The sequence below is a fragment of the Hemicordylus capensis genome, chromosome 2 (genome assembly GCF_027244095.1).
Source record: "Hemicordylus capensis ecotype Gifberg chromosome 2, rHemCap1.1.pri, whole genome shotgun sequence".
Classification (NCBI taxonomy): domain Eukaryota; kingdom Metazoa; phylum Chordata; class Lepidosauria; order Squamata; family Cordylidae; genus Hemicordylus; species Hemicordylus capensis.
The window spans coordinates 159,246,252-159,272,194 of record NC_069658.1 but is presented as its reverse complement, the minus strand read 5'-3'; the positions used below and the strand labels follow the sequence as shown (position 1 = coordinate 159,272,194).

At 42.7% G+C, this 25,943-nt stretch overlaps 1 protein-coding gene across 6 annotated transcripts in view; it reads left to right on the top strand.

Annotated features, from left to right (window-relative positions):
- Positions 1-19,484, top strand: part of ADGRL3 (adhesion G protein-coupled receptor L3) — a 753,570-nt gene extending 734,086 nt beyond the window's left edge. For 3 of the 6 annotated variants that reach the window (XM_053298072.1, XM_053298069.1, XM_053298068.1), the window contains 2 exons: positions 12,385-12,402; positions 17,213-19,484. In XM_053298072.1, coding sequence (XP_053154047.1) covers positions 12,385-12,402; positions 17,213-18,012 — 818 coding nt within the window. In that variant the 3' untranslated portion in view covers positions 18,013-19,484. Of the gene's footprint in view, positions 1-12,384; positions 12,437-17,212 lie in introns of all 6 variants that reach the window. The other 3 variants (XM_053298071.1, XM_053298070.1, XM_053298073.1) reach the window with 2 other exon arrangements.
- Positions 19,485-25,943: the final 6,459 nt, after the last annotated feature.

The following is a 25,943-nucleotide window of genomic DNA, read 5'->3' as shown; positions in this document are numbered from 1 at the left end:
CAAAAAAACACAACATGTTGGCTAAAAATAAAGATGGTGTTGTTATATTAACATGGCCACATTCATAAAACATTGTCCTTGTGTTTGGCATGTGTGAGAAGTGTAAACTTAAGCTTACAGTTTCACTTCTGGTACCTGATACTTGCTATGGAACTGGCCAGCCTTACCCTTATTCAGTCACTTAGCGAAGCAAACTGTACGAAGCATTCTCTTAATAGATACCATCCCCTTTTGCTAAGAGCAATTCCAAATTCAGGTGGCCCTCATTTTCTGTGGTCCCAGCACCCACGGTTTCGTGTATCTGCGGTTGGGTAATAGGCACCCAATTTCTTTATTCATGGGGTGAAAATAGGGTTATTTTCGCCTATCTGCAGTTCTTGAGTGGCCAGAAATTACTTCTGATGCCATTTCTTGCCACCATTTTGTAGTGCTGAGTCATTTTGTGACACTTTTCTGCAAAAAAGAAAAACCTCAAAAAAGAACAAAAATCAGAGAATTTGGAAGTTTGGGGGGCATTGTGGAGGGCTGAAGAGCTGGAGAACAAGGTACTGTGCTTTTTCTTCTTTCCTCTGCTTTTTCTTGTGATTTTCAGCACGCTTTAGTGTGCTTAGGAACCTAACCCCCCAATCCCCATAGGGTTAAGGTTTCTTTATTTGTGGTTTCATTATCCACTGAAATAGGCAGGAACAGAACCCCCATGAATAAAGAGGACCTCCTGTATTCTCATTGAAGGGGATGTGGCCTCCCTCAGTATGTTAGTTCAAGGACCTGAACTAACATACTGTAGAAGGGTACATCATCCCAGTAACATTTCATGTATGCAGATTGCACACATTATGCAAATTGTGCAAATGCAAAAATTGCCCAAATGACAAGAGTAAGCCCATTGGAAAAAATGGGCTTATCCTTGTGTCATGCAACTACAAGTGCAAATGACATTACACCATTTGTGTGATTGTTGCATTTGCACAATTTGCATTATGTGTGCAACATGCATACACACAATGTGACTGGGCTGACACACCCATCCATAGTATGTCAGCCACGATGTCATTGGGGAACGTACAGCTACAGGTAGCTGAGCAATTCCACAAAGGAAACTTTGTGTTTCACAGATCTGAAGAAGAATACTTGGCACTGCCACTTGATCAAGGCATGAACAGGCAAATAAAGCTGTTAAAGGCGCTGTAGAAGCAATTGGTATAACTGAGAATCCATCAGCACTTAGGTGCTGGATGATTGCTGGACTTGAGATGAACCATCTAGTGAAAGAATATGAGACTATTTCAGATATCAAAGATTTAGGGAAGAGCAGCAGTCACCATGAACAGTGTGGAAGAGTTCAACAAGTATTCTTTGATAGAGTGTGCAAGCTCACTAACGTTATTCTGGAAATGGGACAGCCTTTTACAGAAGAATCAGCTGACCTACTTGTCCTCCACACCAAGATATTGCAGATCGCATTGTGCTGACATGATTTTTGCACACTATGACAGAGGTAGAGAACCGTTCAAGTCCTTCATGGGTGGAGCTAGACAATAAAGACAAAAATTCTTCTGCCAACCTATTAAGAAGAACAAGTTGTCTTTCTTTAAATAGCAGGCCTTCATTGCAGCTCAACAGACTACAGTAAAGGGAGGTCTCACAACCCTTTCTCACAACTCTTTATGTCCTGCCAGAACAGACGGTTGATTTTCAAGATTTTTTTCAGTATGGGAACCAGTGAGCTCCAGCCTCACACAGCAATAATGGGAAGCTGCACACCTATAAGAAATCGCAATTGATTGAAATGCTTGAAGCTGACATAACAGTGTTGCTGGAAGAACCGGCAGCAGGTAATAACATAGTACAGGGGTTCCCATAAGGGGGTATTAGTACCCCTAGGGGGTACTTGGAGGGTTCCCGGGGGTACTCAGAGGCCTCTTGGTCAGCTCTTCCGACCATCCTTCCACCAGGAACTTCTTTGATGTGTTTCTTCCTACAGTGGAGGCATACAAGAAATATGATATGTTTGATGAGTACTTGTAGGCCAGCCTGAATGTGGAGAATGCATGTGCCCGAGGCAGAAGGACTGATGAGAAAAGTAGCAGGAAACAACACAGTGCCAAATGACTGGTGAAACCTTTTCAATATTCTAGCAACAAGAGTGAGCTTTTCCACTTTTTATCAGACAAGATAGCCATGCAGCACAAGAAAAACAGGTATTGCAACAAAAGGAGAAAGCCGATATATCTGCCTAGATAATTTGGCTCCTTGGCCAATGCATACACATTTATCCATGCCAAAGATACAGTAACATTGGGTTGCAAGGATGTTTTGATCAAAGCAAATGACACAGACATTGTAGTCATCACCATCTCAGTTCTGTATCATTGAAAGAGCTTGGCCTTCAGATCATGTGGGTTCCTTTCAGGAAAAGCACAAAGTGCTGATGGAATCATTAATTCTTTAAGACTTGAAAATATAAATGGAGTACCCACCTTCCATGCGCTCACTGGAAGTGATACCATATCATTGGTTCATGGCAAAGGCAAGAAGTGTGGCGTGCATGGAATGTGTTTGGTAATATATGGCTATGAATGTGAAAGATGCAAGACTGGAACATTTCACTAGGAACCAAATACTCTATGTTGATACTCTGCTGACTCAGGGTGCCCTCTTACTGCACTCAAAGCATACTTCATAGCAGGCAGGAATAGTATGGCGCCAGACAACTGGTTGCCAGCCAACTAAACATAGCACATTCTGCTTAATGGGGATGGATAAAAGTGCAAGGAATATGGAAAATCCTTTGGACAACACTTCCACCTGTCACAGAATGCTGAAGGAACTTACAAAATGTGCCTCCAGAGGAAGGTGTAAATATTTCAAAAGTGGTCTCGACTATACTGGATTGCTTGGATTAGAAAGTTGTCCAATATATTTACTTCATTGCATTAATCCATTAAGCTTTTTTTCATTATGTAAGTACTTTGTTGATTATTATAGTTATGCTCATAATTTTGAACCATATAGCAGTATAAACATTGTTAATTACAATTAAGATATATTAGTGCCATTTCATAAGAAAGGTGTTCTGTTGTAAATATGAATGCTCAGTTACTTCAAATAATATATATTCAATGCAATGTGAACTTCATTTTTCTATTTTGTATTGGTCTGTGATGAATATTACAATTAAAATGGATGCCACCTTTGAAATAGGTCCCATTTTGGATTTTTATATGGCTCACACTTTTTCCTTAATATTTGCAATTATTCAACATGCATGCAATTTTTCACACTTGTATCACAGTTTGAACAATACTTTACACTATCTGCCTAGAGAATAGCATGTTGTGCTTGATTTTTCCTTCTTATGCGTTATTTTATATTTTATATGTTTCTACTGTTGTGCCATGAGTTAAGTTGACTTCATTCAGTATGAACCTTTCAGTTCATATATAAGAACTGGAATATGCCATGTATTTGGTAGCTTTTTAAATTCTCATAAAATGGTGGAAGTAATAAACAGAGCATTTGATGATTTGACTACTCAAGTGTGTTCTTAATATTACTCCCTCATAGTACATAAGAACATAATATAAGAACATAAAAACAGCCCTGCTGGATCAGGCCCATCTAGTCCAGCATCCTGTTGCACACAGTGGCCCACCAGATGCCTCTGAGAAGCCCATAGGAAGAGGTGAGGGCATGCCCTCTGTCCTGCTGTTGCTCCCCTGCAACTGGTATTGAGAGGCATCATGCCTCTGAGGCTGGAGGTGGCCTATAGCCACCAGGCTAGTAGCCATTGATAGACCTGTCCTCCCTGAATTTTTCCAAGCTTCTTTTAAAGCCATCCAAGCTAGCGGCCATCACCACATCCTGTGGCAGAGAATTCCATAAATAAAGTATGTGTGCTGTGAAAAAGTACTTCCTTCTTTTGGTCCTAAATTTCTCAGCCTTCAGTTTCATGTGATGACCCCTGGTTCTAGCATTGTGAGAGAGGGATAAAACATTATCTCTGTCAACAATCTCTACTCCATGCATAATTTTATACACCCCTACCATGCCTCCCATAGTCACCTCTTTTCCAAACTAAAAAGCCTCAGATGCTGTAGCCTTGCCTTATAATGAAGGTGCTCCAGGCCCCTTATCATCGTGGTTGCCCTCTTCTGTATTTTTTCTAGTTCTACAATGTCCTCCTTAAAATACGGTCACCAGAACTGTATACAGTACTCCAAATGTAGCCACACTATAGATTTGTATAAAGGCATTATAATATTAGCATGGAATTCTCCTTTTTCACAGCTGCCTTGCACTGAGTCGACGCTTTCGAGCTGTCCACCATAACCCCAAGATCTCTCTCCTTGTCAGTCACCGACAGCTCAGACCCCATTGGGGTATATGTGACGTTTGGGGGTTTTGCCCCAATATGCATAATTTTACACTTGTTTACATTGAACTGCATTTGCCATTCTGTCACCCACTCACCCAGTTTGGAGAGATCCATTTGCAGCTCCTCACATTGTGTAGTGGCTTTAACTGCCCTAAATAGTTTATTGTCATCTGAAAATTTGGTCACTTTGCCGCTTACCCCAACTTCTAGATCATGTATGAACAAGAGCATAAATGATCTAGATGGGTGCCCACCACCGCACCCCAGGCAAAGGGGTGCTGTAGTGGCCACCCCAGAACCTGGCAGCTTAGGGACACTTGTCCTCCAGTGGCTACACCCCTGACAGAGCATGAGATGGAAACTTAGAAGCCTCGGACAAGCTATTTAGTGAGCCCTTTCTCATGACCAGTGAGAAAGGGCAATAGGGTTTGTGGGAAGGAAGCCCTGAAGACCTCCCCGCAGACATGCAGTTCCCCTTCCTGCCTAGACAAGCACTGGCTGCTGCCGGTAGCTCTGAGGGTTGGGGTGCCGGAACGTGTTGCCCCACATTGCCTCATCCCCCAGAGCTCCAATAATGCACCGCACAAATGGGGATCCCGCCTCCTTCCCCTGAGAGTGATCGGCTCTGCTAGCCTCCGCGACTGACAGATGACCAAAAACCTGAGATTGAGGGAGCACTTGCTCTCTTAACCTTGTTTTAGAGGGAGGCTCCATAGGCAGGTTTGCTGCCGCCAGGATCTGGGCTGGGCTTCCTTAGCCCGATTTTGCTTGGACATGTGAATAGCCTCAGTGAGTCATGAGCTGAAGTAACATTTGAACCTGGGGCTTCCTAGTTCCTTATGTCTTAGAATTTACACTCCTAAATGTGTTTTCTTAGCCAGTTGGCTTGTTGCTACACAATTCCATTTTTTTTTAAAGTTAAAAAACAGAAAACAAGTAGCTGTGATGCCCTTGAGGAGAGAACTGCTTTTTTGCATTCCTTCTGAAGGGAAGTGCTTATGAACTTATATGGATGCACTTTTAAAAGATACCACAATGAGTATGTATGGGGTTGGATGTCTTCTTTCACATGTGTGTGTGACTTACTCCACCACTGCATTGAGTCGTAAGTCATTTTTTCACTTTTAACTTAATCTGACAAGCCATTTGCAAATTTTTTGAAAATAGAGTATATTCTAAAATTGTAGGTCTTCTCATTTTATGTCCTCAGGATCAGATCTTGAGCAGTATAGTTCCTTTAAACAAACCCCTGCTAACTTGGCAAAGGGGCACCTTCTAACGTGGTGATTCTCTTTATTTAGTAGGGGGAGAGTAACTGGCCCTATCCACCGCCGGCACAGTACCTCCAGTGACTGTTGCTGGTGTCTATCTTTTGATTCATTTTAGATTGTGAGCCCTTTGGGGACAGGGATCTATCTTATTTATTTATTTATTATTTCTCTGTGTAAATCGCCCTGAGCCATTTTGGGAAGGGCGGTATAGAAATCACATAAATAAATAATTAATAAACATGTAAGTTAGGTTTAGCTAACTTGCCTGGAAGCTCTTGGTGTTCCAGGAATTTCTTCAAACAACTAGTCTTCATTTTCAGAGTGGAACTGGCACACTCACTTCAGACCTACTACTAAAGTTGAATTAATATTCAGGACACAATCCTGTGCATGTTTAACAAAATAATACAAAATAAATTGGCTCACGTGCCTTAAAGGGCTGTAAAATTATAGAGGCAACATCTTGACATACCTACACACAGTGCCCGCAGTGGCAGCTTGATGCTGTCTGCCGCCAGAAGCAAGGAGCTGTCCCCGAGCAGGAGTGAGCATCCCTGCCTCCCACAGCCAGACACCACCCAGGGCTTACTCTTCAGCAGCTGCCTGGCTGAAGGAGAGCCCAAGCAGCCACCCACATGGCCTTTCCCTGGGTGCATCACTACGTGCAGATGTGCCCAGCAGGAAGAAGCATAGAGAATGAGCCAGCGTGGTGTAGTGGTTAGAGTGCTGGACTAGGACCGGGGAGACCCGAGTTCAACTCCCCATTCAGCCATGAATCTAACTGGGTGACTCTGGGCCAGTCACTCCTCTCTCAGCCTAACCTACTTCACAGGGTTGTTGTGAGGAGAAACTCAAGGATGTAGTACACCGCTCTGGGCTCCTTGGAGGAAGAGCCGGATAGAAAATGTAATAAATAAATAAATAAATAAAAATAGAGGGGAGAGCCTCGGCAGCTGCCCCAAGCTTCTTCACTCTGGATGTGTCGCCACTGACATCTCTTTGCAGACATGTTCAGTGGGAGCAGCTGCCTAAGTGCTCTGTCACCCAGCAGACGCTCCATGCTCCTTTCCATTGGGTGCACCTGCAAACAGTAAGCGGTGGCAAAGTGCCCAGCAAGAGGTAGCACGGGGTGGTGACTGGGAAGAGATGGGTCCAGTCCAATGAGGAATAGGGTAAGTGTCAGCACTCACTCCTGCCCAGCCAGTAACCAAGACCAGTAGTGGCGAGGCACATCATAGGTGGGAGAACATTCTATCTATCACCCAAAAAAGGCCCCTAAAGGAACTGCCTGAGGTGACTGCCTCAAATTGCCTCATGCAGGAGCTGTCCCTGAGTGCTGGCATAATGTATTGCTTTTACAAAAACCCAGGACATTCTGTAATAAAAAACAACAACTATAGTATAAAATGGGAGTTAAGATGCTTACAGCTTTCACCTGTGCTCTGAAAAGCATGGAAATTGCAGGTTAAGGTGCCCAGCTTAGATTCCATGCTATGTAAGTGGTAGAGACTTTGTACAGTCTCATATATTATGCTGGCTTTACAAATTAGGTTCCATGCACATAATCTTTGCCTTGGTCTTTCATTGAAACCTGGACTTGGCAGGTATGCATCAAGGCAGATATGCTACAGCCTCTGATGAATTGCATGTCTAAAAAGCACAGTGCTTCCCCAAAATGCCACCTACAAAAATTCAACAACTCCACAATCCATCCACAATCACTTTCTACAGGTATACCTAAAAGGTCTATGTCTGCATCCCTATGAAGCAATATTTCATGTACTATAGCAAATATCTAAGCAGAAGTTCAGTGATGGTTTTAAAAACCTGGTGCAGGTTTTTTGACCATGGAATTTCAGTGGCTTTTGAAGAGGAGATTTATCATTACAGTGTTGACTAATACTTTGGGAGAGCTTGATGGGACTGTGGGAAGAGCACCTCTGGAGGTGGGGAAACTGTCATTTGAGTAACTGTCATTATTTACATTATAATTTTGTGACCACTTGTTGAAATTTGTTGTGGCCATTTTTTAAAAAACTTGTTACAATTGTCCAACATCCTCCAGTGTCCCATTGCTGCCATCAGTTTGTAATGAGCCTCAATTTCCAGAAATTAAAGAAATTTAACAAGCTGGGTAAGTTTTGCAGAATTTCTGGGCAAAAGTAAGAAGCAGATGTAAAGTACATTAAAAATTGTCACAAAAGTTCAATGTAAACAAGAAAAGAAAAGGAGGAGGGAGGGAGGAAGGGAGGGAGGGAGGAAGGAGAAAACCTGCACATCTGAAGCTTGAGAATCCTTGGACATACATGAGGTTTTCACTCACACTCACTCACACACACACACACACACACCACCTCACCCCTGACAGTCTGGAGGAGCTGGCATGCTGGGCTGGCCCTTTAAGGAGCTGCTGGAACACAGCTGCTAGAATGGAGTTCACTCCGGAGTGAATCTTTCACTCCGTTAAGCCATCTCCCCAGGTTCCTCCTCCTCTTCCTTTCCACTCTCAACAGCTGCCCCAGGAACGCTTGCTTAAAGGGCCAGTGTGCCAGCTCCTCTGTCCTACCAGAACCCTGTGTGTAATTCTGTGTGTGTGCACATGTATTTCTGTATGCATGTGGTGTGCATGCATTTTCAAAAACTGCAGACCCCACAGTGCTGTCATGACCCACTTGCCTTTTCTTACCAGTCCACTCCATGCCTGAGCTTACATTCCAAAACGAAAGGGATAGGCATTTGCACTTCCAATAGAATCCACTAGCTGGCTTCTCCTGAAAATGTGTTGGCAGATATTTCAGCATTCTGGATGAATCCTCAAACTGGCCACGCTTTGTTTAAATCTGTGAGGAAAACTTTAATAACTTTTGAAATGCTGTCACAACTTCTCCAATAAGGGATTGTCTTCCCAGACAAGCCTGAACAGAGTAGAGCAGTCATTTTCACCAAAACATGAGTGTATCCATTTTCAGCACTTTTAAATTTGTTATACCTGGAGCTAGAGGTCGCATCAAGCAGAAATTCATCAGGAGCATCTCTAGCAAATGATTGGAGAAGCTGTACCGTTTGCTTTTCTGTTGGATTCATTCCTCCCCAGTTCAATCTTGAGCTCAAAGATCAAGGCAAACTGTGGGTGCATGCCGTCTGATTTCTCAAGCCAGTAACATGCAAGACTGTACAGACGTTATAGCTTGTATGGCACAGAAGTTAAGAGGGGGATATAACTGAAGGGTGGTGGTGGTGCCAAAGTCATACTTTGCCTAGGGCGCCCCAAACCCTAGGGCCAGCCCTGAAGAGAGGGGGAGGTGCTGGAGAGGGGAGGCATAAAAGTTCCTAAAAGGAAAACGAAGGGGATTGGAACATTTTATTATGGAACTGCCAAAGTGCTCCTCCATTCTCTGTATCAAGCAGCTAAATTCAGAACCAGGAAGTCACTCTCCAGAACTGGCTAGGACTTGCCCTGCCCAACTCTAGCTTCAGAACCCTCAGTGGGCAAAAGTGCTAATCTGCTCCCATAGTTGATTTTATCTTGTTATGGGTCTTCAGAGGCCAATAATTCAGAAAATACTTGATTCCCCCCCCCCCGGATTATGCAGGATTGTGTTTCAATATATTTGTGCTTTAAAAAAACATGTAAAGGGACATTTTAAAAAGTATACATTTTGGGAGACCCGAGTTCAAATCCCCATTCGGCCATGGGTGACTCTGGGCCAGTCACTTCTCTCTCAGCCTAACCTACTTCACAGGGTTGTTGTGAGGAGAAACCTAAGTATGTAGTACACCAATCTGGGCTCCTTGGAGGAAGAGCGGGATATAAAATGTAAAAATAATGACAACAATAATAATGTTATCTGATGGCAAAAAACCATAGCCAACAGTTGTTTTCAGGAGTATAAGGGTAGAAATTTAAACTGCTATATCTCAGAGTGGTAACAGATTTGGAGGGGTGGTGTCTCTTTTGACTTTGTTTATGTCCACAGACATACTGGCAGATCGAACAGATGCTCTAGATTGTATGACCCAAGTAGAATAGCTTATCATGGTAGGATGTTGAAAGAATGCTTCAGCATGGGCACTACCTGTCAGAATTTCATTTGTCCAAAACCAAAAACCAAAACCCAAAACCCTGACATGCCCTGCAAGCTGTCGAGGGTGAAGCAAAAAGCCAGTAAACTGTGTACAAGCCTACCTCACTGAGCAGTTCATGAGGAAAGGAAGGGGCAGGGGCGTAGGGAGCTTGCCAGCAGCCAGAGGACTAGGTCCTGCCAGTGGCTTTCCCCATTATTGTGGGCAGTGTGGACTAGCACATCTGCCCAAACCACACCCCCTATGCCAATGTCAATGCAGGGGTCATGGCCACTGCCTGGGAGAGAGTCCATTTGGACCCTCTCCCAATCCTCCCGAGTCAGCGTTTGGTTGAAACGCTAGTGTGTGTCCCCCGCCCGGCTGCACTAATGCCTGCCCTAACCCACTTGGAGCGAAGCAGGGAAAGAAGTCCTGAACCAACCCGTGTTTTAACAAAGCACCGGCTGGGAATGAGATGGGTGTGTCTCGTGCTCCCAGTTGGCGAGCACTTTATTCACCAGCTGGGTGTGGGAGAGGGCAAGGGCAAGGGGGTGCCTTGTCCCCCCCACCCCCACCCCGCTCTGTTGTCCCCTCTCCCCTGAGAGGGGGAAGTGATTTTCACTTTTCTCCCCACAAGATCCTTTTGCACATCCAGGAATATATCCATGAGGGCTGCACATGAGCCCTCATATTCCTGAACATGTGGAGTGATTTTGTGGGAAAGGGAGAGAAGTGACAATTGCTTCTGCCTCCTCCTACTCGTGTGCAGTTTCCTGGCTGCCTGTGAGGACGCCTCTGCCATCATAAGCCCGCAGGGCATGTGTCAGCCCCTGGTTATTCCCTGTGCCTTTTCCTGCTGTTCCTTTAAAGACATTTTAAAAACTTGGATAGGAAGGTACTAGGCCACCTAATGGCGCAGCGGGAAATGACTTACCTAGCAAGCATGAGGTTGCCAGTTTGAATCCCTGATGGTATGTTTCCCGGACTGTGGGAAAGTCCTATATCGGGCAGCAATGATATAGGAAGATGCTGAAAAGCACCATCTCATACTGCACAGGAGATGGCAATGGTAAACCCCTTCTGTATCCCACCAAAGAAAAACCACAGGGCTCTGTGGTCTCCAGGAGTCGACACCAACTTGACAGCACACTTTACCTTACCTTTAGGAAGGTACTGCAAAATAGAATTACATTTCTTTACAAGAAATGAGAAAACATTTACTGCAAGTGTGCTGTTCATTACAGAGGAGCACGCCCAGAAGGAAAAGAGCAACACTCTACAATTCTTAAAATGTATCAGGTTCCTCATAAACCTCTTTCCTGCTCCTCTGAATGGCCCAAGCTGCAAGCAAAGGAGGAGGAAACTTGCCTCCATCAATGATCTTGCCTTACTAGGGCTGAGCAATTCAATTTCATCTTCCCATTTGCAAGGGGCAAAATGGGGCTTTGATTTCTGAGGGGTAAAAAGAGGCACAATAGGGGGGGGTGTGCTGTTGGTGGCCACCGTCTTTTCACCTCACAATTCCCCTCAGACCATGATACAGCATTGTTCTGAGGGGAATTGTTCTGAGCGCCAGCATGGTGTAGTGGTTAGAGTGCTGGACTAGGACCTGGGAGACCTGAGTTCAAATCCCCATTCAGCCATGAGACTAGCTGGGTGACTCTGGGCCAGTCACTTCTCTCTCAGCCTAACCTACTTCACAGGGTTGTTGTGAGGAGAAACCGAAGTATGTAGTACACCGCTCTGGGCTCCTTGGAGGAAAAGCAGGATATAAAATGTAAAATAATAGTAATAATAATTAATAATAATTGTGAGTTTTAAAAAAAGGTGTGGCCATCAGTCAGCAGGAGGAACACTTCTGCTGCCACCCCCAGAAGAGCACCGTAAGGTCACCCAGGAGAGCAGTTCCTCTTGCCCTCTCACCCCCTCCCTCCGCAGTTCAAGCTGCTCAGCCCAGTCTTTGCACAAGACAAAAAATAGTCCTCTGAAGGATTTTGTTGGTTTGTTTTTTAGCTGCAGTTAGGTACAGAAAAGTACTAGGTTGGAAAGGATCTACCATTTGACCACTCAGAACTGCCCTACTAGCCAGAGTCCTTGAGGCACTTTCAGGAGTGTTCTTGGATCTCACAAATGTTTTACCGATTTCAGTGGGCTCTGCACCAGGACCTAGAAATGCTTGGAATTATTTTTTGAAGTGTCCTTCAAAATGCTAGTGTTTGTTTAAGAAAACATGGATGATGAAAATGTACAATAGAAAGGTAATGCTCAAACAGGAATGTTGTTTGAACAGGAAACTGAATTTCATTGACCAATCACTAGGTATCATCGTAACTAACAGAAAATAAAAGCATTCGATTTAAGACTCAGGAAATACTTTGGATGCTGCCAGACATAAAACAGGGCAATTTTCAGTTTCAACTTTTAATTTTGGATTTTGTCACTTGAGGATGAGGATCTGTAAGAGGCACTGCATGTATTGCGGGGGGAAATGTGACTAATTATTCAAGCTGGAATAACCCATGTAATGTAATTTCATTTGCTTCAGAAAGTTGAAATGGTTTCTGTTGACACTTTTCTGCATATCATCAATTTGCTTTTGACTCATATTCCTCCAATTGTCGCTGTAAGCTTACTTCTTGTTTTTTCTTTCCTTTTCTTCATGCTGTCGTTTAGAGCCCTACAGAGAGACAAGTATGGGAGTAAAGCTAAACATTGCATATCAAATGTAATTTTTTTAGCTCACTTTTTAATGCATCATATATCAATGATGTAGATAATTAAGGATTTATCTTTGATAATGCAGCAATCAAAAATAATAAAACATATTTTATAAATATTGATAGATTAGAGCCTTCTGTTGTGTCTGTTTTCATTTTGGTTTTCATCCAATGTGTTTTAGTTTTGTGCAACTGTGTATGAGAATGAAATTTCTGTTCCGTTAAACATTTTTGTCTGCAAAGTCATACTTTTTCATGTTGCTATGCCATATTTCATAAGAGCTGTACTTCATTTTCAGTGCAAGGCAACCCTTATATTTTCTTTCCTTTTTTTAAACCCTTCCAGCTGGTAATTCTGTGCATTGGCAGAAAAAATAAGAAAGAAATGTCTTCATGCATAAACTACCCAGCCATAACCAGTCTGGTGTAACAGTCACTCATTACTCAGATCTTTCTAACTACTTGTTAATGCCCCTTAAGCATTGTGGATTGCTCATAGAGATTTATACTGTGAAAATAAATGGCTTCATTCTACATCTGTGATAGCTATTCTGTTTTTATGCGCAGCTTTTTCTGTCTGAAATACAGGTTAGATGTGTATCCAATAAATATCTGAAGGCCAAAATAAGAGTGAATAAGAAAAATTACATACTCTGCACTGGCACTTCCTGAGCCTAAGCAGAAATGCTACCTGTACTTCCTCACAGATGCAGACTGAAGTCAGTGTTTTCAGAAGGTACACCATATATATAAAGGTGTCCCCCCCCCTTTCTGATGTGAATGGCCATTAATCCTTGTTGTGAACAGATTGCTTTCTAATCCACCAGTGTTGGTTCAGCCTTGTCTACTTGCTGTCTTTGGAAGAGCACCTGAACAAACAAGAGACACGCGGAAGCCTTAATCTTTTCTCATGTTTTGTGTTTATCCAAAGGATTACAATATTAATTAAGGAAACCCCAGGTGGATGATGAGCATCTGACTATTGTCTCCAGTAGGGCATCCACATTGGCTGCAGTGTGGCATTCCTGACCCCTGCTGTCTAAGACATTCAGTTTTTCTCAATCTGTGCAGATCCATGTGAATGAGAGAACCACAGCAGGAACAGTGTCATAATACCTTTAACAGGGCCAACTAAAAGTCACAAAACAGTGAGCTAGAGGTTGAGTTTCAAAGAACTCTTTCTCATGCTCAGTAGGAAAGAAAAAGGAAGGCAGGCAGGAAGGAAGGAAGACAAAAAGGCAGGCCGTGATAGCACAGAAGCCCTGGTCAACATCCTGACCAAGCATGAGATAGGCACCAAAATGAAGTGTCCCTACTGCAGGGAGCTTCCAGAGCTCCACAGCGCTTATTGTGTGGGGGTGCATTTTTTGCCAACCTTCCCTTCCTCCAGAAGAGCCCTGTACCTCACCAAAATATATCCCTGAGGGTCATGCCGCCCTTGGGCTGCAATGTTACTATCTTGAGATGGTGAATTAGGAGCAATTCAAACAAAGTGTGTTACTTTGTGTCCAGTGCAAAAGGTCTCAGGTTATAGGAAGGAGCGTTGGGACAAAGAAGCAATAACCTTACTTCTTTGGAAAAATATAAATGCTAGCAGTTACTCAAATCTCTCTGATACTAATTGGAACTCATGTATTCACTTAGGGTCAAAGAACAAAAGGAAAGAAAAATGTCAGCCCTCATATAAACAAAGCTATAGATACATTTTAATTGCCTGATGAATTTTAATAATGACTGACAGCTGGCTTACATAGGATCAGCATAGCGCTGGGAAGCCTCCAGGAAGCTGGAGTTTCCAGGAATTGGCATCAATCTCCAGAAGACTGTTGAAAGCAATCCTGGAAATGTTAATGGCTTGTTAATGTGAAAAATACTGGTGGGATAGGGACTACTTCAGGAATAGCTTCAGAGAACGGGCCACTCTAGACCAGAGATTCTCAACGTTGGGTCCCCAGATGTTATTGGACTTCAACTCCCATAATCCCCAGCCAAAGGCCCCTGGGGCTGCTCTAGACCAGCAACCCTAGACAGGCTGACTTCTTACAGCCTGTGGGGAGACAGGAGGATTCCTGTTTTCCTCTTCCTGTGTTGCCAGCCATGTTCTACATAGTTTGGAACTGGGAGCAAAAAGGGTTTAACATGAACCAACGGTAGTCAGAATGCTCATTCACAATGGCTTTCTTTTCCACATTAGCAATGAACAGTGATTCACATAAATAGTGGAATGGCTCAAAGCAGATTTATACCTCACAAAATAAAATACTCAGCCTTTCTGAATTAAATTTTTGAAACAGTAAACAATGTTTGAGATTCAGAATCTTTCACAAAGTTATTTCTTCTCCAGCTCAGCAAAGGAGCTGCCCCCCAAACATATTTGGGTATTGAAACTATTAGATTATAGCCTTTATTAACAGTATTTTTGCTAAACACATACATATAGATAACTAAATTGACAGAAATAGATTTAACATTATTATACCACTGTTATATGGATTAATCATAACTAACCATACCTACAAAGATGTTTATACCCTATACTGTATAAAACTCCTTTACTGTAGTTCAATGCACCTGATTATATAAGGCCTAGCAGTGGTAAAACCCACCCAAGGCCATGCAATAAATAAAAAAATTAATGTGAATAAAAGAAGAAGAAGAAAATAAGAATTTAAAAAGCTGCAGCAAAAATATAAGAATATGTCCAGAGATGCAAACTGCTGACACAATTCCATATAAAGCAGGCACAACTAATATATATGCATACAAATACAGATGGTTGATCATTCAGGTTTCTGGCTATTTTTGTAAACTGCATACTAACTTTTCAAAAATTTACATATACAGAAATTATTCATTTGTGTGCACATATACAGCTAGGTATGTTTACTCAAAAGTAAATCCCATTGAGTCAAATAGCATTCCTTGTAGTGGGTTGCAGGTCTGTAGCCCCATCATGTGTGTGTTTCATTTACAAGTCTGGGCACACTAACAATCATTGATATTTGTGAGACTTACTTCTGAGTAGTACTGTGCATAGTACAGAGCTTTGCTTTTGAGCTGGTTGTGAGTTCTATATGTTGAATTGTGTTGACAGTGGCAGGTATGAATTGTGGTCTAATTGACCACAACTAGATGGCTCTAGTTCTCAACTTTAAAAAAAAAAATAGAATTGAAGAGCTGAACACAAATCTCCTTGTATCTCATCCAGATAGAGTAATGCAATAAACCTGGCATGTTTTTGGAGGTTGCTATATTTCAAGTCTTCTTTGATTTGATTTGTGTAGCTAAATACTGTTATTTTAATATTTTTAATAACAGTAATACTTGGCTAATTCTTTTAGACATTGCAGATACGTTTCAGGGCTCAAACGTGATTCTTATCCATTCAAATAATATAAAAACACAATGTAGACACCAAATTCACTTTGTCATCCGTGGCCTCTAGTGAGGCTGAGCATGAGCGACTGCATTTCAGCCTGATAATTTGGGCTCAATTTTTTCCCCATTTGCTTTTATAAGTGTACTCCCCCCACCAAATTCCCTCATGCTCAAAATTGCCATATGAACGTATGTAATGCTGTGCTAAGCAAGATCATGCCAAGAACTGGCTTGCTAGGATTCTGTAGAAGACACTTTTGTTCAGTGGGTGAAAAGACAATGACTGACATTCTGAGTAATGCAGCACATGCCCAGCACTATGTTCCAGACTAAAGCTACAGCATTGCTTGTACGTGGGGGCTGATTTTCACCAATCTCCCTCTTCACTCTGAAGCACTCGTTAAGGGTAGTCACATGTGCAGCCTAAGCTAGGCTAGGGCAGGCCAGCCTGGGTTAGGCTTCATGTGTGAAGCGCCGGGAGCGAGGTTGCTCCTGGCACTGCACCCGCGCCAAGCCCCATTTTTAACCCAGCATTTAGCCGAGGTTAAGCAAACTTGTAGTTCACCACCAAGTTAAATGGCTTCCCCCCGGCCTGCCACTATTTCCGGCAGTGAGCCGGGGGATGGAGCAGCCACACTGAGTGTGTCGGTTGCTCTGATTAGTGCACATACCCTGGGATGCAGGAGGTGGGAGGTCCTCCCACTTCCAGAGTCTCCCTTCGCCGCACTGCCACTCGTGGAAAGCAGCAGCCGGTCATCTGCCAGGGAAGGCCGGCGCGCTCCTGCCTTCCCTGCAGTCCGCCTACCCTCCCCGGCAAGTGCACGGCCTCTTTAACTCCCCAAAATATTTCCCTGAGGGTTGCACAAGTGCTGTCGCAGCTTTAATCTGGAACGCAGCACACTGCACACATGTACCACATGACTCAGTCAGTATGTCAGTCATCAACCAGAACCGTGGCTATCAACCTGACTAATCAAGTGCCTGCAGATCAGTGCTGCAATCCATACTAAGGCTGCACATGGCAGCAGGGGGATAACTAGCTCTCCTTCCTTCTGCAGCTGTTGGCACCACTTGAATATTTATCTCTGAGAGTCAGCCTTAGCATGGAATGCCACACTGCTCTGTGCAGATGCTTGCTTAGTCAGGATGTTGGCCAGTGCTCTAATGCCACAAAGTCTTGGAAAAGCTTCTCTTAGGATGGATTTCCTTGCCTCCAAGCCCTATTATTTATGTACTTGTTTCTTTCAATTTCTTCCTTCTTTCCTTCCTTTCCCCCCTTCTTTTTTCTTTTTTTGCATGGTTATTGTATAATGTAGCCAAACAGCATTGCATTGCTCCACAGGGAGCAAGACCCACATGTATTACCTTTTGGTACAAGTCACCCTTTCTTGTGTGATATTTTTCAGAGGGGCTTCTGAACAATGCCAGGGATACAAGTGTCATGGATACTCTACCACTGAATGGTAACCACGGCAATAGCTACAGCATTGCCAGCAGCGAGTACCTGAGCAACTGTGTGCAAATCATTGACCATAGCTATGACCACAGTGAGACTGCCTTAGAGAAAAAGATTCTGAAAGAACTTACTTCCAGCTACATACCTTCCTACTTGAACAACCACGAGTGCTCCAGTGAACAGAACCGGAATCTGATGAACAAACTCGTCAACAATCTAGGCAGTGGGAGTGAGGATGATGCCATTGTTCTCGACGATGCCAACTCCTTCAACCAAGAAGAGAGTCTGGGCTTGGAACTAATCCATGAAGAATCAGATGCCCCTTTGCTGCCCCCAAGAGTTTACTCTGCAGAGAACCACCAGCCTCACCATTACAGCAGGAGACGGATTCCACAAGACAACAGTGAGAGTTTTTTCCCCTTGCTAACCAATGAGCACACAGAAGATCTCCAGTCACCTAACAGGGATTCTCTTTATACTAGTATGCCCACTCTGACCGGCATGCCAAACACAGAAAGCGTCACCATCAGCACTCAGACCGACCCTCCTCCAGCCAAAAGTGGTGATGCTGATGATGTATACTATAAGAGTATGCCAAACCTGGGCTCCAGAAACCATGTCCAGCAGCTACACACTTACTACCAGCTGGGGCGAGGCAGCAGTGATGGATTTATAGTCCCACCAAACAAGGATGGGATCCCATCAGAAGACACCTCCAAAGGACCAGCTCACTTGGTCACTAGTCTATAGAAGGCTAAACAAACGTTTTTACAAAACAAATGCCCTTGTCCAACACCTGGATTACTGTTTGGAATTAAATGAAAGCGGTGGTAATATTATGTGTCCTCCCACTTCATGCTGTTCTAAACAACAAACAATTCTCATACCTTTTTATTGGGATTTCTAGGCCCACCCAGGAAGAATGCTAACTGCGGTGATCCCCACCTCTCCTGGTACCCCCCCCAACTGCCCCCCAACTCAGAGAGACTTTGGTATGCTAATGAAAGGGATGCAACAGGAAATGGGCCACTGCGTGGCCTTCTCAAATTATACTGTATTTGTTTCAGCATCTTTGGATGCTCTCTTCCTCTTAAAACAAGGACCTGATTTACAAAAGGCCAAATGTGCATTTGAAACAACTAGCAATGATGCATCTAGGTTGGAGTGCTGCACAAAACAGAAGCAAAAATAGCAAAACTGATATTCTCAATCTGTATCACATAGTAGTTTTTTGGTCTCTCACCACTTGATTTAACCACAGCTCACTTAGCTGTGGAGCAAACAAAAACCTAATGACATAGAAGGGAAGTCTGTAATTGTATGCTACATGGCATATTTTTATGTTTTGCTGTATTAACTGATGATAATTCTAATGGCAGAAAAAAATGGAACAATTCCTATGTAATGTACAGATACTAGCATTGCACATATAGTCCGCTTTTTGTTCCGCCAGAACTTGCGTCCCTGTTAATGTAGTGGAAAAACAAACAAACTTTTTTCTGTTGTGCTGGTCTTGCAAGTTTGTCTTACCAGTAGGAGCAAGATTTTTCATATGTCCTTTTTTGCCATTTTTCCATAAATTTTTTCACTGGGCAAAATAAAGGAATTCACTTTAAAACTCTTTTTTCTATCAATTCAGTCACACCATACTTCAATAGTCTGATATATATTTTTCCAACACTGTATTTCTTTATTCAATCTATAAATTTGCCAATAAACGTTTTACAAATTAGAGAGCTGGACAAATGTTTATGTTTACAGTGCACAACTGATGAGACGCTGCAGTGTTTGTGGGAAGCAGCTCTTCTTCACCATGGCATTAGGTACCTTCTAGAAGTCTGGATAGCTTTAGAGTAATTACAAGCCTTCTGCATGTCCCTGCGGGAGTCCAAGCTAGAAATTTTTACTGCAGTGGTTTAAAAAATTGAACTGACTCATAGCAAATATTAAAAAAAGAAAGAAACTATTTTGAAATGGTAAAAAAAAAAATCCTTCCATTATTTTCCTAACAGGAAATGTATTTATTTGACAAGATTGAAAGTAACGTAGGCCTTCCCAGGAGGCAAATTAGCAGCACAGATTCTACTTTCTTTTTTTTATTATTTTTAATTTATGATGCATTTTGTATGGTCGCCAAGTTGAATGACCTCATTACTAATATTTGTTGTAAAAGTGAAATTTGTTTGCCAACCAATAAACAACTGATTAAGATTTGGAAGGCACTGTATGTATGTCCTGTACAATCAATTTCTCTCCTCTCCTCTTTTGAGTCTTTTAGGGTTGAAAGTAGCTATGCAAATAAAAGGATTATTCAGCAAAGAATTATGCAGGAAGGTTCTAGAAAAAACAAACTAGGCAACTAGAAATTTGAGGCAAGCAAAAGACTTGGGTTTTTACACGTGGATTCTGTAACTCTTTGTCTGTTTTAACATTAGCCTTTGCCATGGAGAGGACTTATATTTTGCATGTCATACTTTTTTTATACATTATCCATCCTGTACTTAGCTTTTGCAAACTAACTAGCTGTTGGGGTTGTGTCAAAGAGAAAAGCAAAACAAAGCCTCTCCGAGACCCTTTGTTCGTTTAGTGCATTCTGCACTAAATCATGTTATCTGGAAAGGAGGCATTACTCCCAGTTGCTTTATTGTGCTTTACTGTTTGAAAAGGCCCTCTAATTATTTGGCTAGACATGACATTAAATGCATCTTTGAAGAATGGAACTGTGACATGAGGGGGAGGGGCAGACTGTGTGCTTTTTTCCTGTGACATGATGCTGATCCAGATCTGGATCAACTGGCTTAGCTGCTTTGCTTTGGTTTGGGTTTGGTTTGGTTCTTAAAGCTACAAAAATCAGAAAGCCAATGATGCATTTAATAGCACATCTAGTTTGACCTAAATTTTAGAAGACAAAATGAGTGTATTCTCTGGGGGTAGAGTTTTACAGAGCTCCTCTGGCATACCAATTCATGCGCCAACCTAAGTGCTCTTTTGTTGATACTTGTTTGCAGGTTTTTGCAAAATAAACAAAAAAAAAATCCACCCATTCTACTTGAAGTTTGTTTATTGAGACAGAGGCATTAGATTTCTTGCCCAGTGGGTTTAACAAGCAAAATGCATAATTAGAATAAATCAACAAGATATGGAGTGGTTCAAGAGACGAGCAATGAATTCAAAGTGGTCTGTGGATGTTGGGAGGTTGGGCCAGCAGGCCCAATCTCACTCCTCTCTCTCCTCTTAATCCTTGATTCTGCACTGGCCCTTTTAAACATTATTCTTATTAAAGTACATATTGCATATTGACTTGTCTAATGTTCTAGAAAGATGAATTACAGCAGTACTTATAATATAAACTGATACTGTGTTCATGAGACAGCTACAGATAAAATTGTGGAATGACCGTCCTGGTTACAGCTCTGTGTACAGAATCCTGTGTACAGCTCTGAACTATGGGACACCAAGGAGATGGCACCTGAGTCTTCAGTGCCTATGCCTTATCTTCTTGGCCATAAATATTGGACACAAATTTGGATATCTTAATTCTGTTTTGAATAATTAAGTTTTAGAACTTAAAGTTACAGAATATACAAACACACAATATACAGTATACAAGTACACACACACACACACACACACACCAAAAATCTCAGACCCTGCAGTACACAGTCATGACCTATTTGTATATTAATTATCCAGATAAGTAATGAAGCATGAATTAAAGTAATGTTCTTCTAAGATCATTACAGAGCATACAGATGATAAAGTGTACTTGTATCAGCTTGGCTATTTGAGCTCAATAGCACACTCACAGTGCAGGCTAACAGTGTAGTAATATGCTTGATATCCAGTTTGACTTCCCTGCCATGGCAAGAAGGGAATCTTCAGGTGACTGACATAGTTCCAGAAGTAAGCCTTTTGCACCATTCTCCTTCCATTTGTCCCTCCATTATGGCCTTCAGCAGCAGCCATATTTTTAACATGCATGCTATTCTGAAATATCATGCACAACATTTCACACTTAAACCACTACAACAGAGGCAAAAAAGAGAGACAAATTAGTATACAATCACACATGTTTACCATGACTTTTATGCAAAATACCATACTCCAATTATGTCATTAATTAACACCCTTCCAAAATGCTCATGCCATTTCCCCTCCTTTATCAAAAGGGCGGTCGGGGTTATCAGTTGTGGGTAATGCATTCATAAATGTGAATTTGTAAGTGAACTTGAGATTTTAAAAAGATTCAGATTGTAACTGTTACGTTTGTGTTTCACCCCTTATAAAGTAATGCTGCTCAAGCTTTTAAAATTTGGAACCCACTGACCTTTCCAAACCTCACCCCTTTTCAGCTGGCAAGCACACATCTTTCACATTTGTGAACTGGGGATCATACTGACATTAGAAAACTGAATCAGGGCAGTTCTATGCCAAACTAAACTTGATGGCAGTAGGCGGTTTTTAAAAACCCACACAAAACTGAATAGCAACAGGTTGTGGGGAGCTTTTTACCAAGACCAGTGGCAGAGGAATTAGCCTTTCCCTTTCCCATGATGGAAATTGCGCTCTCCCCCCGCCCCAAGGCTGCCCTTATGACGAAAAATTTACAGGTCAACTGCCAGATGAGGAGGGCAACTGTTATGGATCCCTTGGAGATCATCTGGGAAGGTCTTGGTCTCTTTCAGGTCCTCTTGCCAACAGATATGAGGTGAGGACAGGGTCTCAGTGTCCATTATAAAAACTCTCAAGTAGTCCTCTTCCTTTGACCACCACCACCCCCAAAAATTCATATATTTCTCACATTTATATGTTTATTAAATGCACTTCCTTTTAAAACTAGTATTCTATTTAATAGGGGTGCTGTGAGAGATTTGGCATTTTGGTTAGTGGCATGATTGTTGCCGAAGTTCATATTTGTTATGAGAAAGCTGTATTTCTTCTTTGTGGTTTCTGTGCATCACATTGATAGGTATTCATGTCTGCACAAAACCTGCATCAAAACCTAGAGCTTGGGATAAAACTTTTGGCTGAAGCTCCACTCACAAATGTATCCACTCCATACACACTTAGCTCTTAAGTTCTTCAACAACCATGCAGTGATTGCCTCTTAGGGGCGACTTCCTTGCACCGTTGTCAGCTAGAAATAGAGCAGTGAGGGTGAAAGTTGACTTTCAGTTGTCTTGTGTTTTCTTTGCATTTTCTTCTACCTAGTCTAACTTTCTGGTTTGTGTTTTTATTGGCTTCGCAGTTCCCTCTGCCCCTGCTTCCCTTCCTTGTTCCCAGCCTGTCCTCTAGTCTGTGCTAGCGGAAACCACTTTCATAAGGTGTGAAGTTACTGACCATTGCTGTGAAGTTACTGTGAATGCTGTGTAATGCTGTGAAGTTACTGACCATTCATTCTAACTGTCTTTTGTGCTTGGATGAATAACACAAGGTAGCTTCTTACTCTGTTTGTCAAGGTTTCACGAGGCAGTCTCATCAAATCAGAGCATCTTAAGTTCAATCTCTATTGTGGGAACAAGCTCTTCCAGCACAGCCAGTAGTGTCAACAAGGATTGCCATTACTGCCTCACCTTATGTGGCATCTTTGAAGCAGCAACCAAAGCCTTCTGTATCGACCTCTTTCATCACAGTGAAAACTGTCTTCAGATCCACTCATTTGACTAACACATCCACCTCGGTACTGAGTTCTCCATAGTGAGTGGGCCTGCTCACAGCCTCACCTGCCAAAACCATTATTGTCCACCTTCAAAATCTGTATCAAAATCATTGATACTGAAGTTCCCCAATACCACCTAGTCAGTATTGACACCATCTACTTTGTTCTTAGGACTTGGTTCCAAAGCTAAAGCTTAAAGTAGCCAAGATGATGATGGTGGAGTCCATTCAACCTTCTGATCCTTCCCCCCCAAAACAGCTTCTCCCATGCAACCAATCCCCGACTATAACAGTGTATGCCTCAGAGCCTAGCCCTGTTGTTGAAGAACCAGCCTCGGAGGAGGGTTCAGATGTCCAGTATATTCCTTTGGGTTCGGAGCCCAACAACCGTTACCTGGACTTTCATTCAACCACTGACACAGCTCAATCTCAAAAACTGATCAATCTCAAGAAAGGGAAATAACATGGGACCAATCATGGGACTGACCCTCTCCAGAATGAGGCCACATTTCTATTATGCTTTCCAGCATCTCAGTCACTGAGATTATTACCACCATGATAACTCCAGACACATCTATGGAGATCAGTACCAGTCTAGACTTCTTAGATAGGGAGCAGAAGTCCTACTACCATCGTGCGTCACCTCATCACCGGCAATGTACTAGATCTTGAGCTAGATCCCCATCCTGTGTTTATGACTGACATCATCAAAGTCCAACATTGCCCACTGACTGCAGTGATTGACCTCACATGGATTACGGCCACCAGGATAGCCACTAAGGTGCCCTGGTCACACTGACCAGCTTCATTCAAAGCTTGGCCAAAGGGACGCTCCACAGTCCACCTCTAAGACTCCTGACTCCAGCAGCAGGATCCAGGCTAAAGCCACTATTATAGTGAAACAAACTCAGGCTCCACCTCAAGCCTTAAATCAAAATCACTTAGTCCCACTGTTTTTTGAAACAATGCCTCTATCTTCTACCGCTCAATCCTGATCAGTGCTTGGATTCTGTCAATGCAGTTGAGGCCTAGAACACAGGAAATATCCTCAGGTTAGTCTCCTAATGAATGGGTGACAGACACTTAACCCGAATCCCCAAAAGAGGATACTCTGATTAACTTGGAACAGATAGAGCATATGACTTCTGCCCTAGGCATTGAAATACAACAGTCCGCTGCTTCTGCTAAGGACTCAGTCTTCAACCTTATTAAGTGTGATACCCATACGCCAACATCACTGCCTGTTATACCATTCTGTTGGATGTTGCCAAACATGCTTGGGAAATGCCAGGTTCTGTGCTGCCAACACAGAGAACCCAGCCAAAAGACTGTAGCTTTTTGTTAAAACATCTACTACTTTTGGCTCCTGTGGATAGGGATGGCAAAAATCTTGATACCATTGGCAGTCATTCATGTGTGTCAGAGGGGTGCAGGGGCAGCTCCCTGCCTGCCCCCTCGATTGAGAAATTCCCATTGAATTCAATGGGGCATGCTCCCAGGTAAGTGGGATTGCAGCTTTTGCCCACCCGCTGGAAAAAGTCCTGCAGACACCCACTCTTACTCTACAGCAGGGCTTCAACTTGGAATTGCTAACTATCAAGCACACATGGCACACTACAGTCATTTTATCTGTGAGAAATTATCAACTTTATACGGCAACTGGATCAAAAGGAGGCAGCAGCTGTCTTCCTAGCCGAGGGACTCCAGCTCACCAAACAGCAACTACACTTTGCAAGACATACCACAGATTGTACTTTTCAGGCAATCTTCACATCAATTTCTCTTCAAAAGCACTCATTGCTTCATTCCACTACACTAAAACCCGAAGGTAAACCAAGGATCAAAGACTTGCCATTTCACTGTGAGCATCTTTTTGGAGAAAAGAAGGATGAGATCTTGGAGTGAGTTTGAAAGCACCACAATCCATCACCTCTTCACAATAATCTTTTCACTCCTCCAGATCTAGGCCATGGACTCATATGATGCTATCTATGCAAAGATTTCCAGCTCACCAGGAACCATACCAGAGTAAAAGCTACAATTCCTTTTGAAAACTGGCTTCAGCTTCCACTATGAAAACACCTGCCTTCAAGTCAAAGCAGCCAACCTGCGCCAAGAGGTCATGACTACCTAAGTTCCAAACGGTTGTTGCTTCTGGCAAAAATCACCTCCAGCAGGTGGGTTCTAGCCATTATCCATCTAGGATATGGGATAGAATTCACGGAAGCTCCACCTTTCTCCAAGATGCAAACTACACTTCCTATGGCTCCACTTCAGGAGGAAGTCCATTCTGTAATCACCAAAGGTACACCAAAATTTACTTTAAAAGTACACCAAAACTTCCACCAATGTTTTATTCCAAGTACTTCACTGTAGGGATATGTAAAACGTTTTGATTTTGAAATGTTTCATCTCAAAATGGGCTGTTTTGAGTATTTCAAGCTTGGAACAAAACATCCTTCAAATAAAGAGCCTGTTTTGAGCTTGGAACAAAACAACCCCATTTCGATCGAAACATTTCACCATTTCGAGCACCATGTTGGAGGCCTGTTTTTCCCTTGCTGATTGGTTTTCTGGTACTGGCTTCTGATTGGCTTGCAATCTCCCTGCTTCTTGGTTGGCTTGTTATCATACAAATCAAATGTTGTCATTGTCAACTGTGTCCCCATTGTCTGGAGGGAGGGAGGGGCCCAAAAGGAGGGAATTTCAAAATGTATTCAAAGGGACTGGGAGTCAGAGGGAGCCCTTAGAGTGTGCCTCTCTTGAAGAGAATACATCAGGAGAGGAGGAAGGAAGGTTCGATTTTGTGGTTTTTGTATCTCAGCACTAAGTATAATATGCTGTGCTATCGCTGCTATAACTATCTGGTATTGCTGGATCTCAGATTGACAAAGACAGAACTTGGGTGCCTTCCTTCCTTGAGTTGTGCTTTGGTTTGTTTGTGAGATAGTGTTGTGGTGAGAAATGGATGGTGGAAGCTGTGTGTCTGTGTCTGTGTGATATTTCTTGGTGATTGCTGTGAT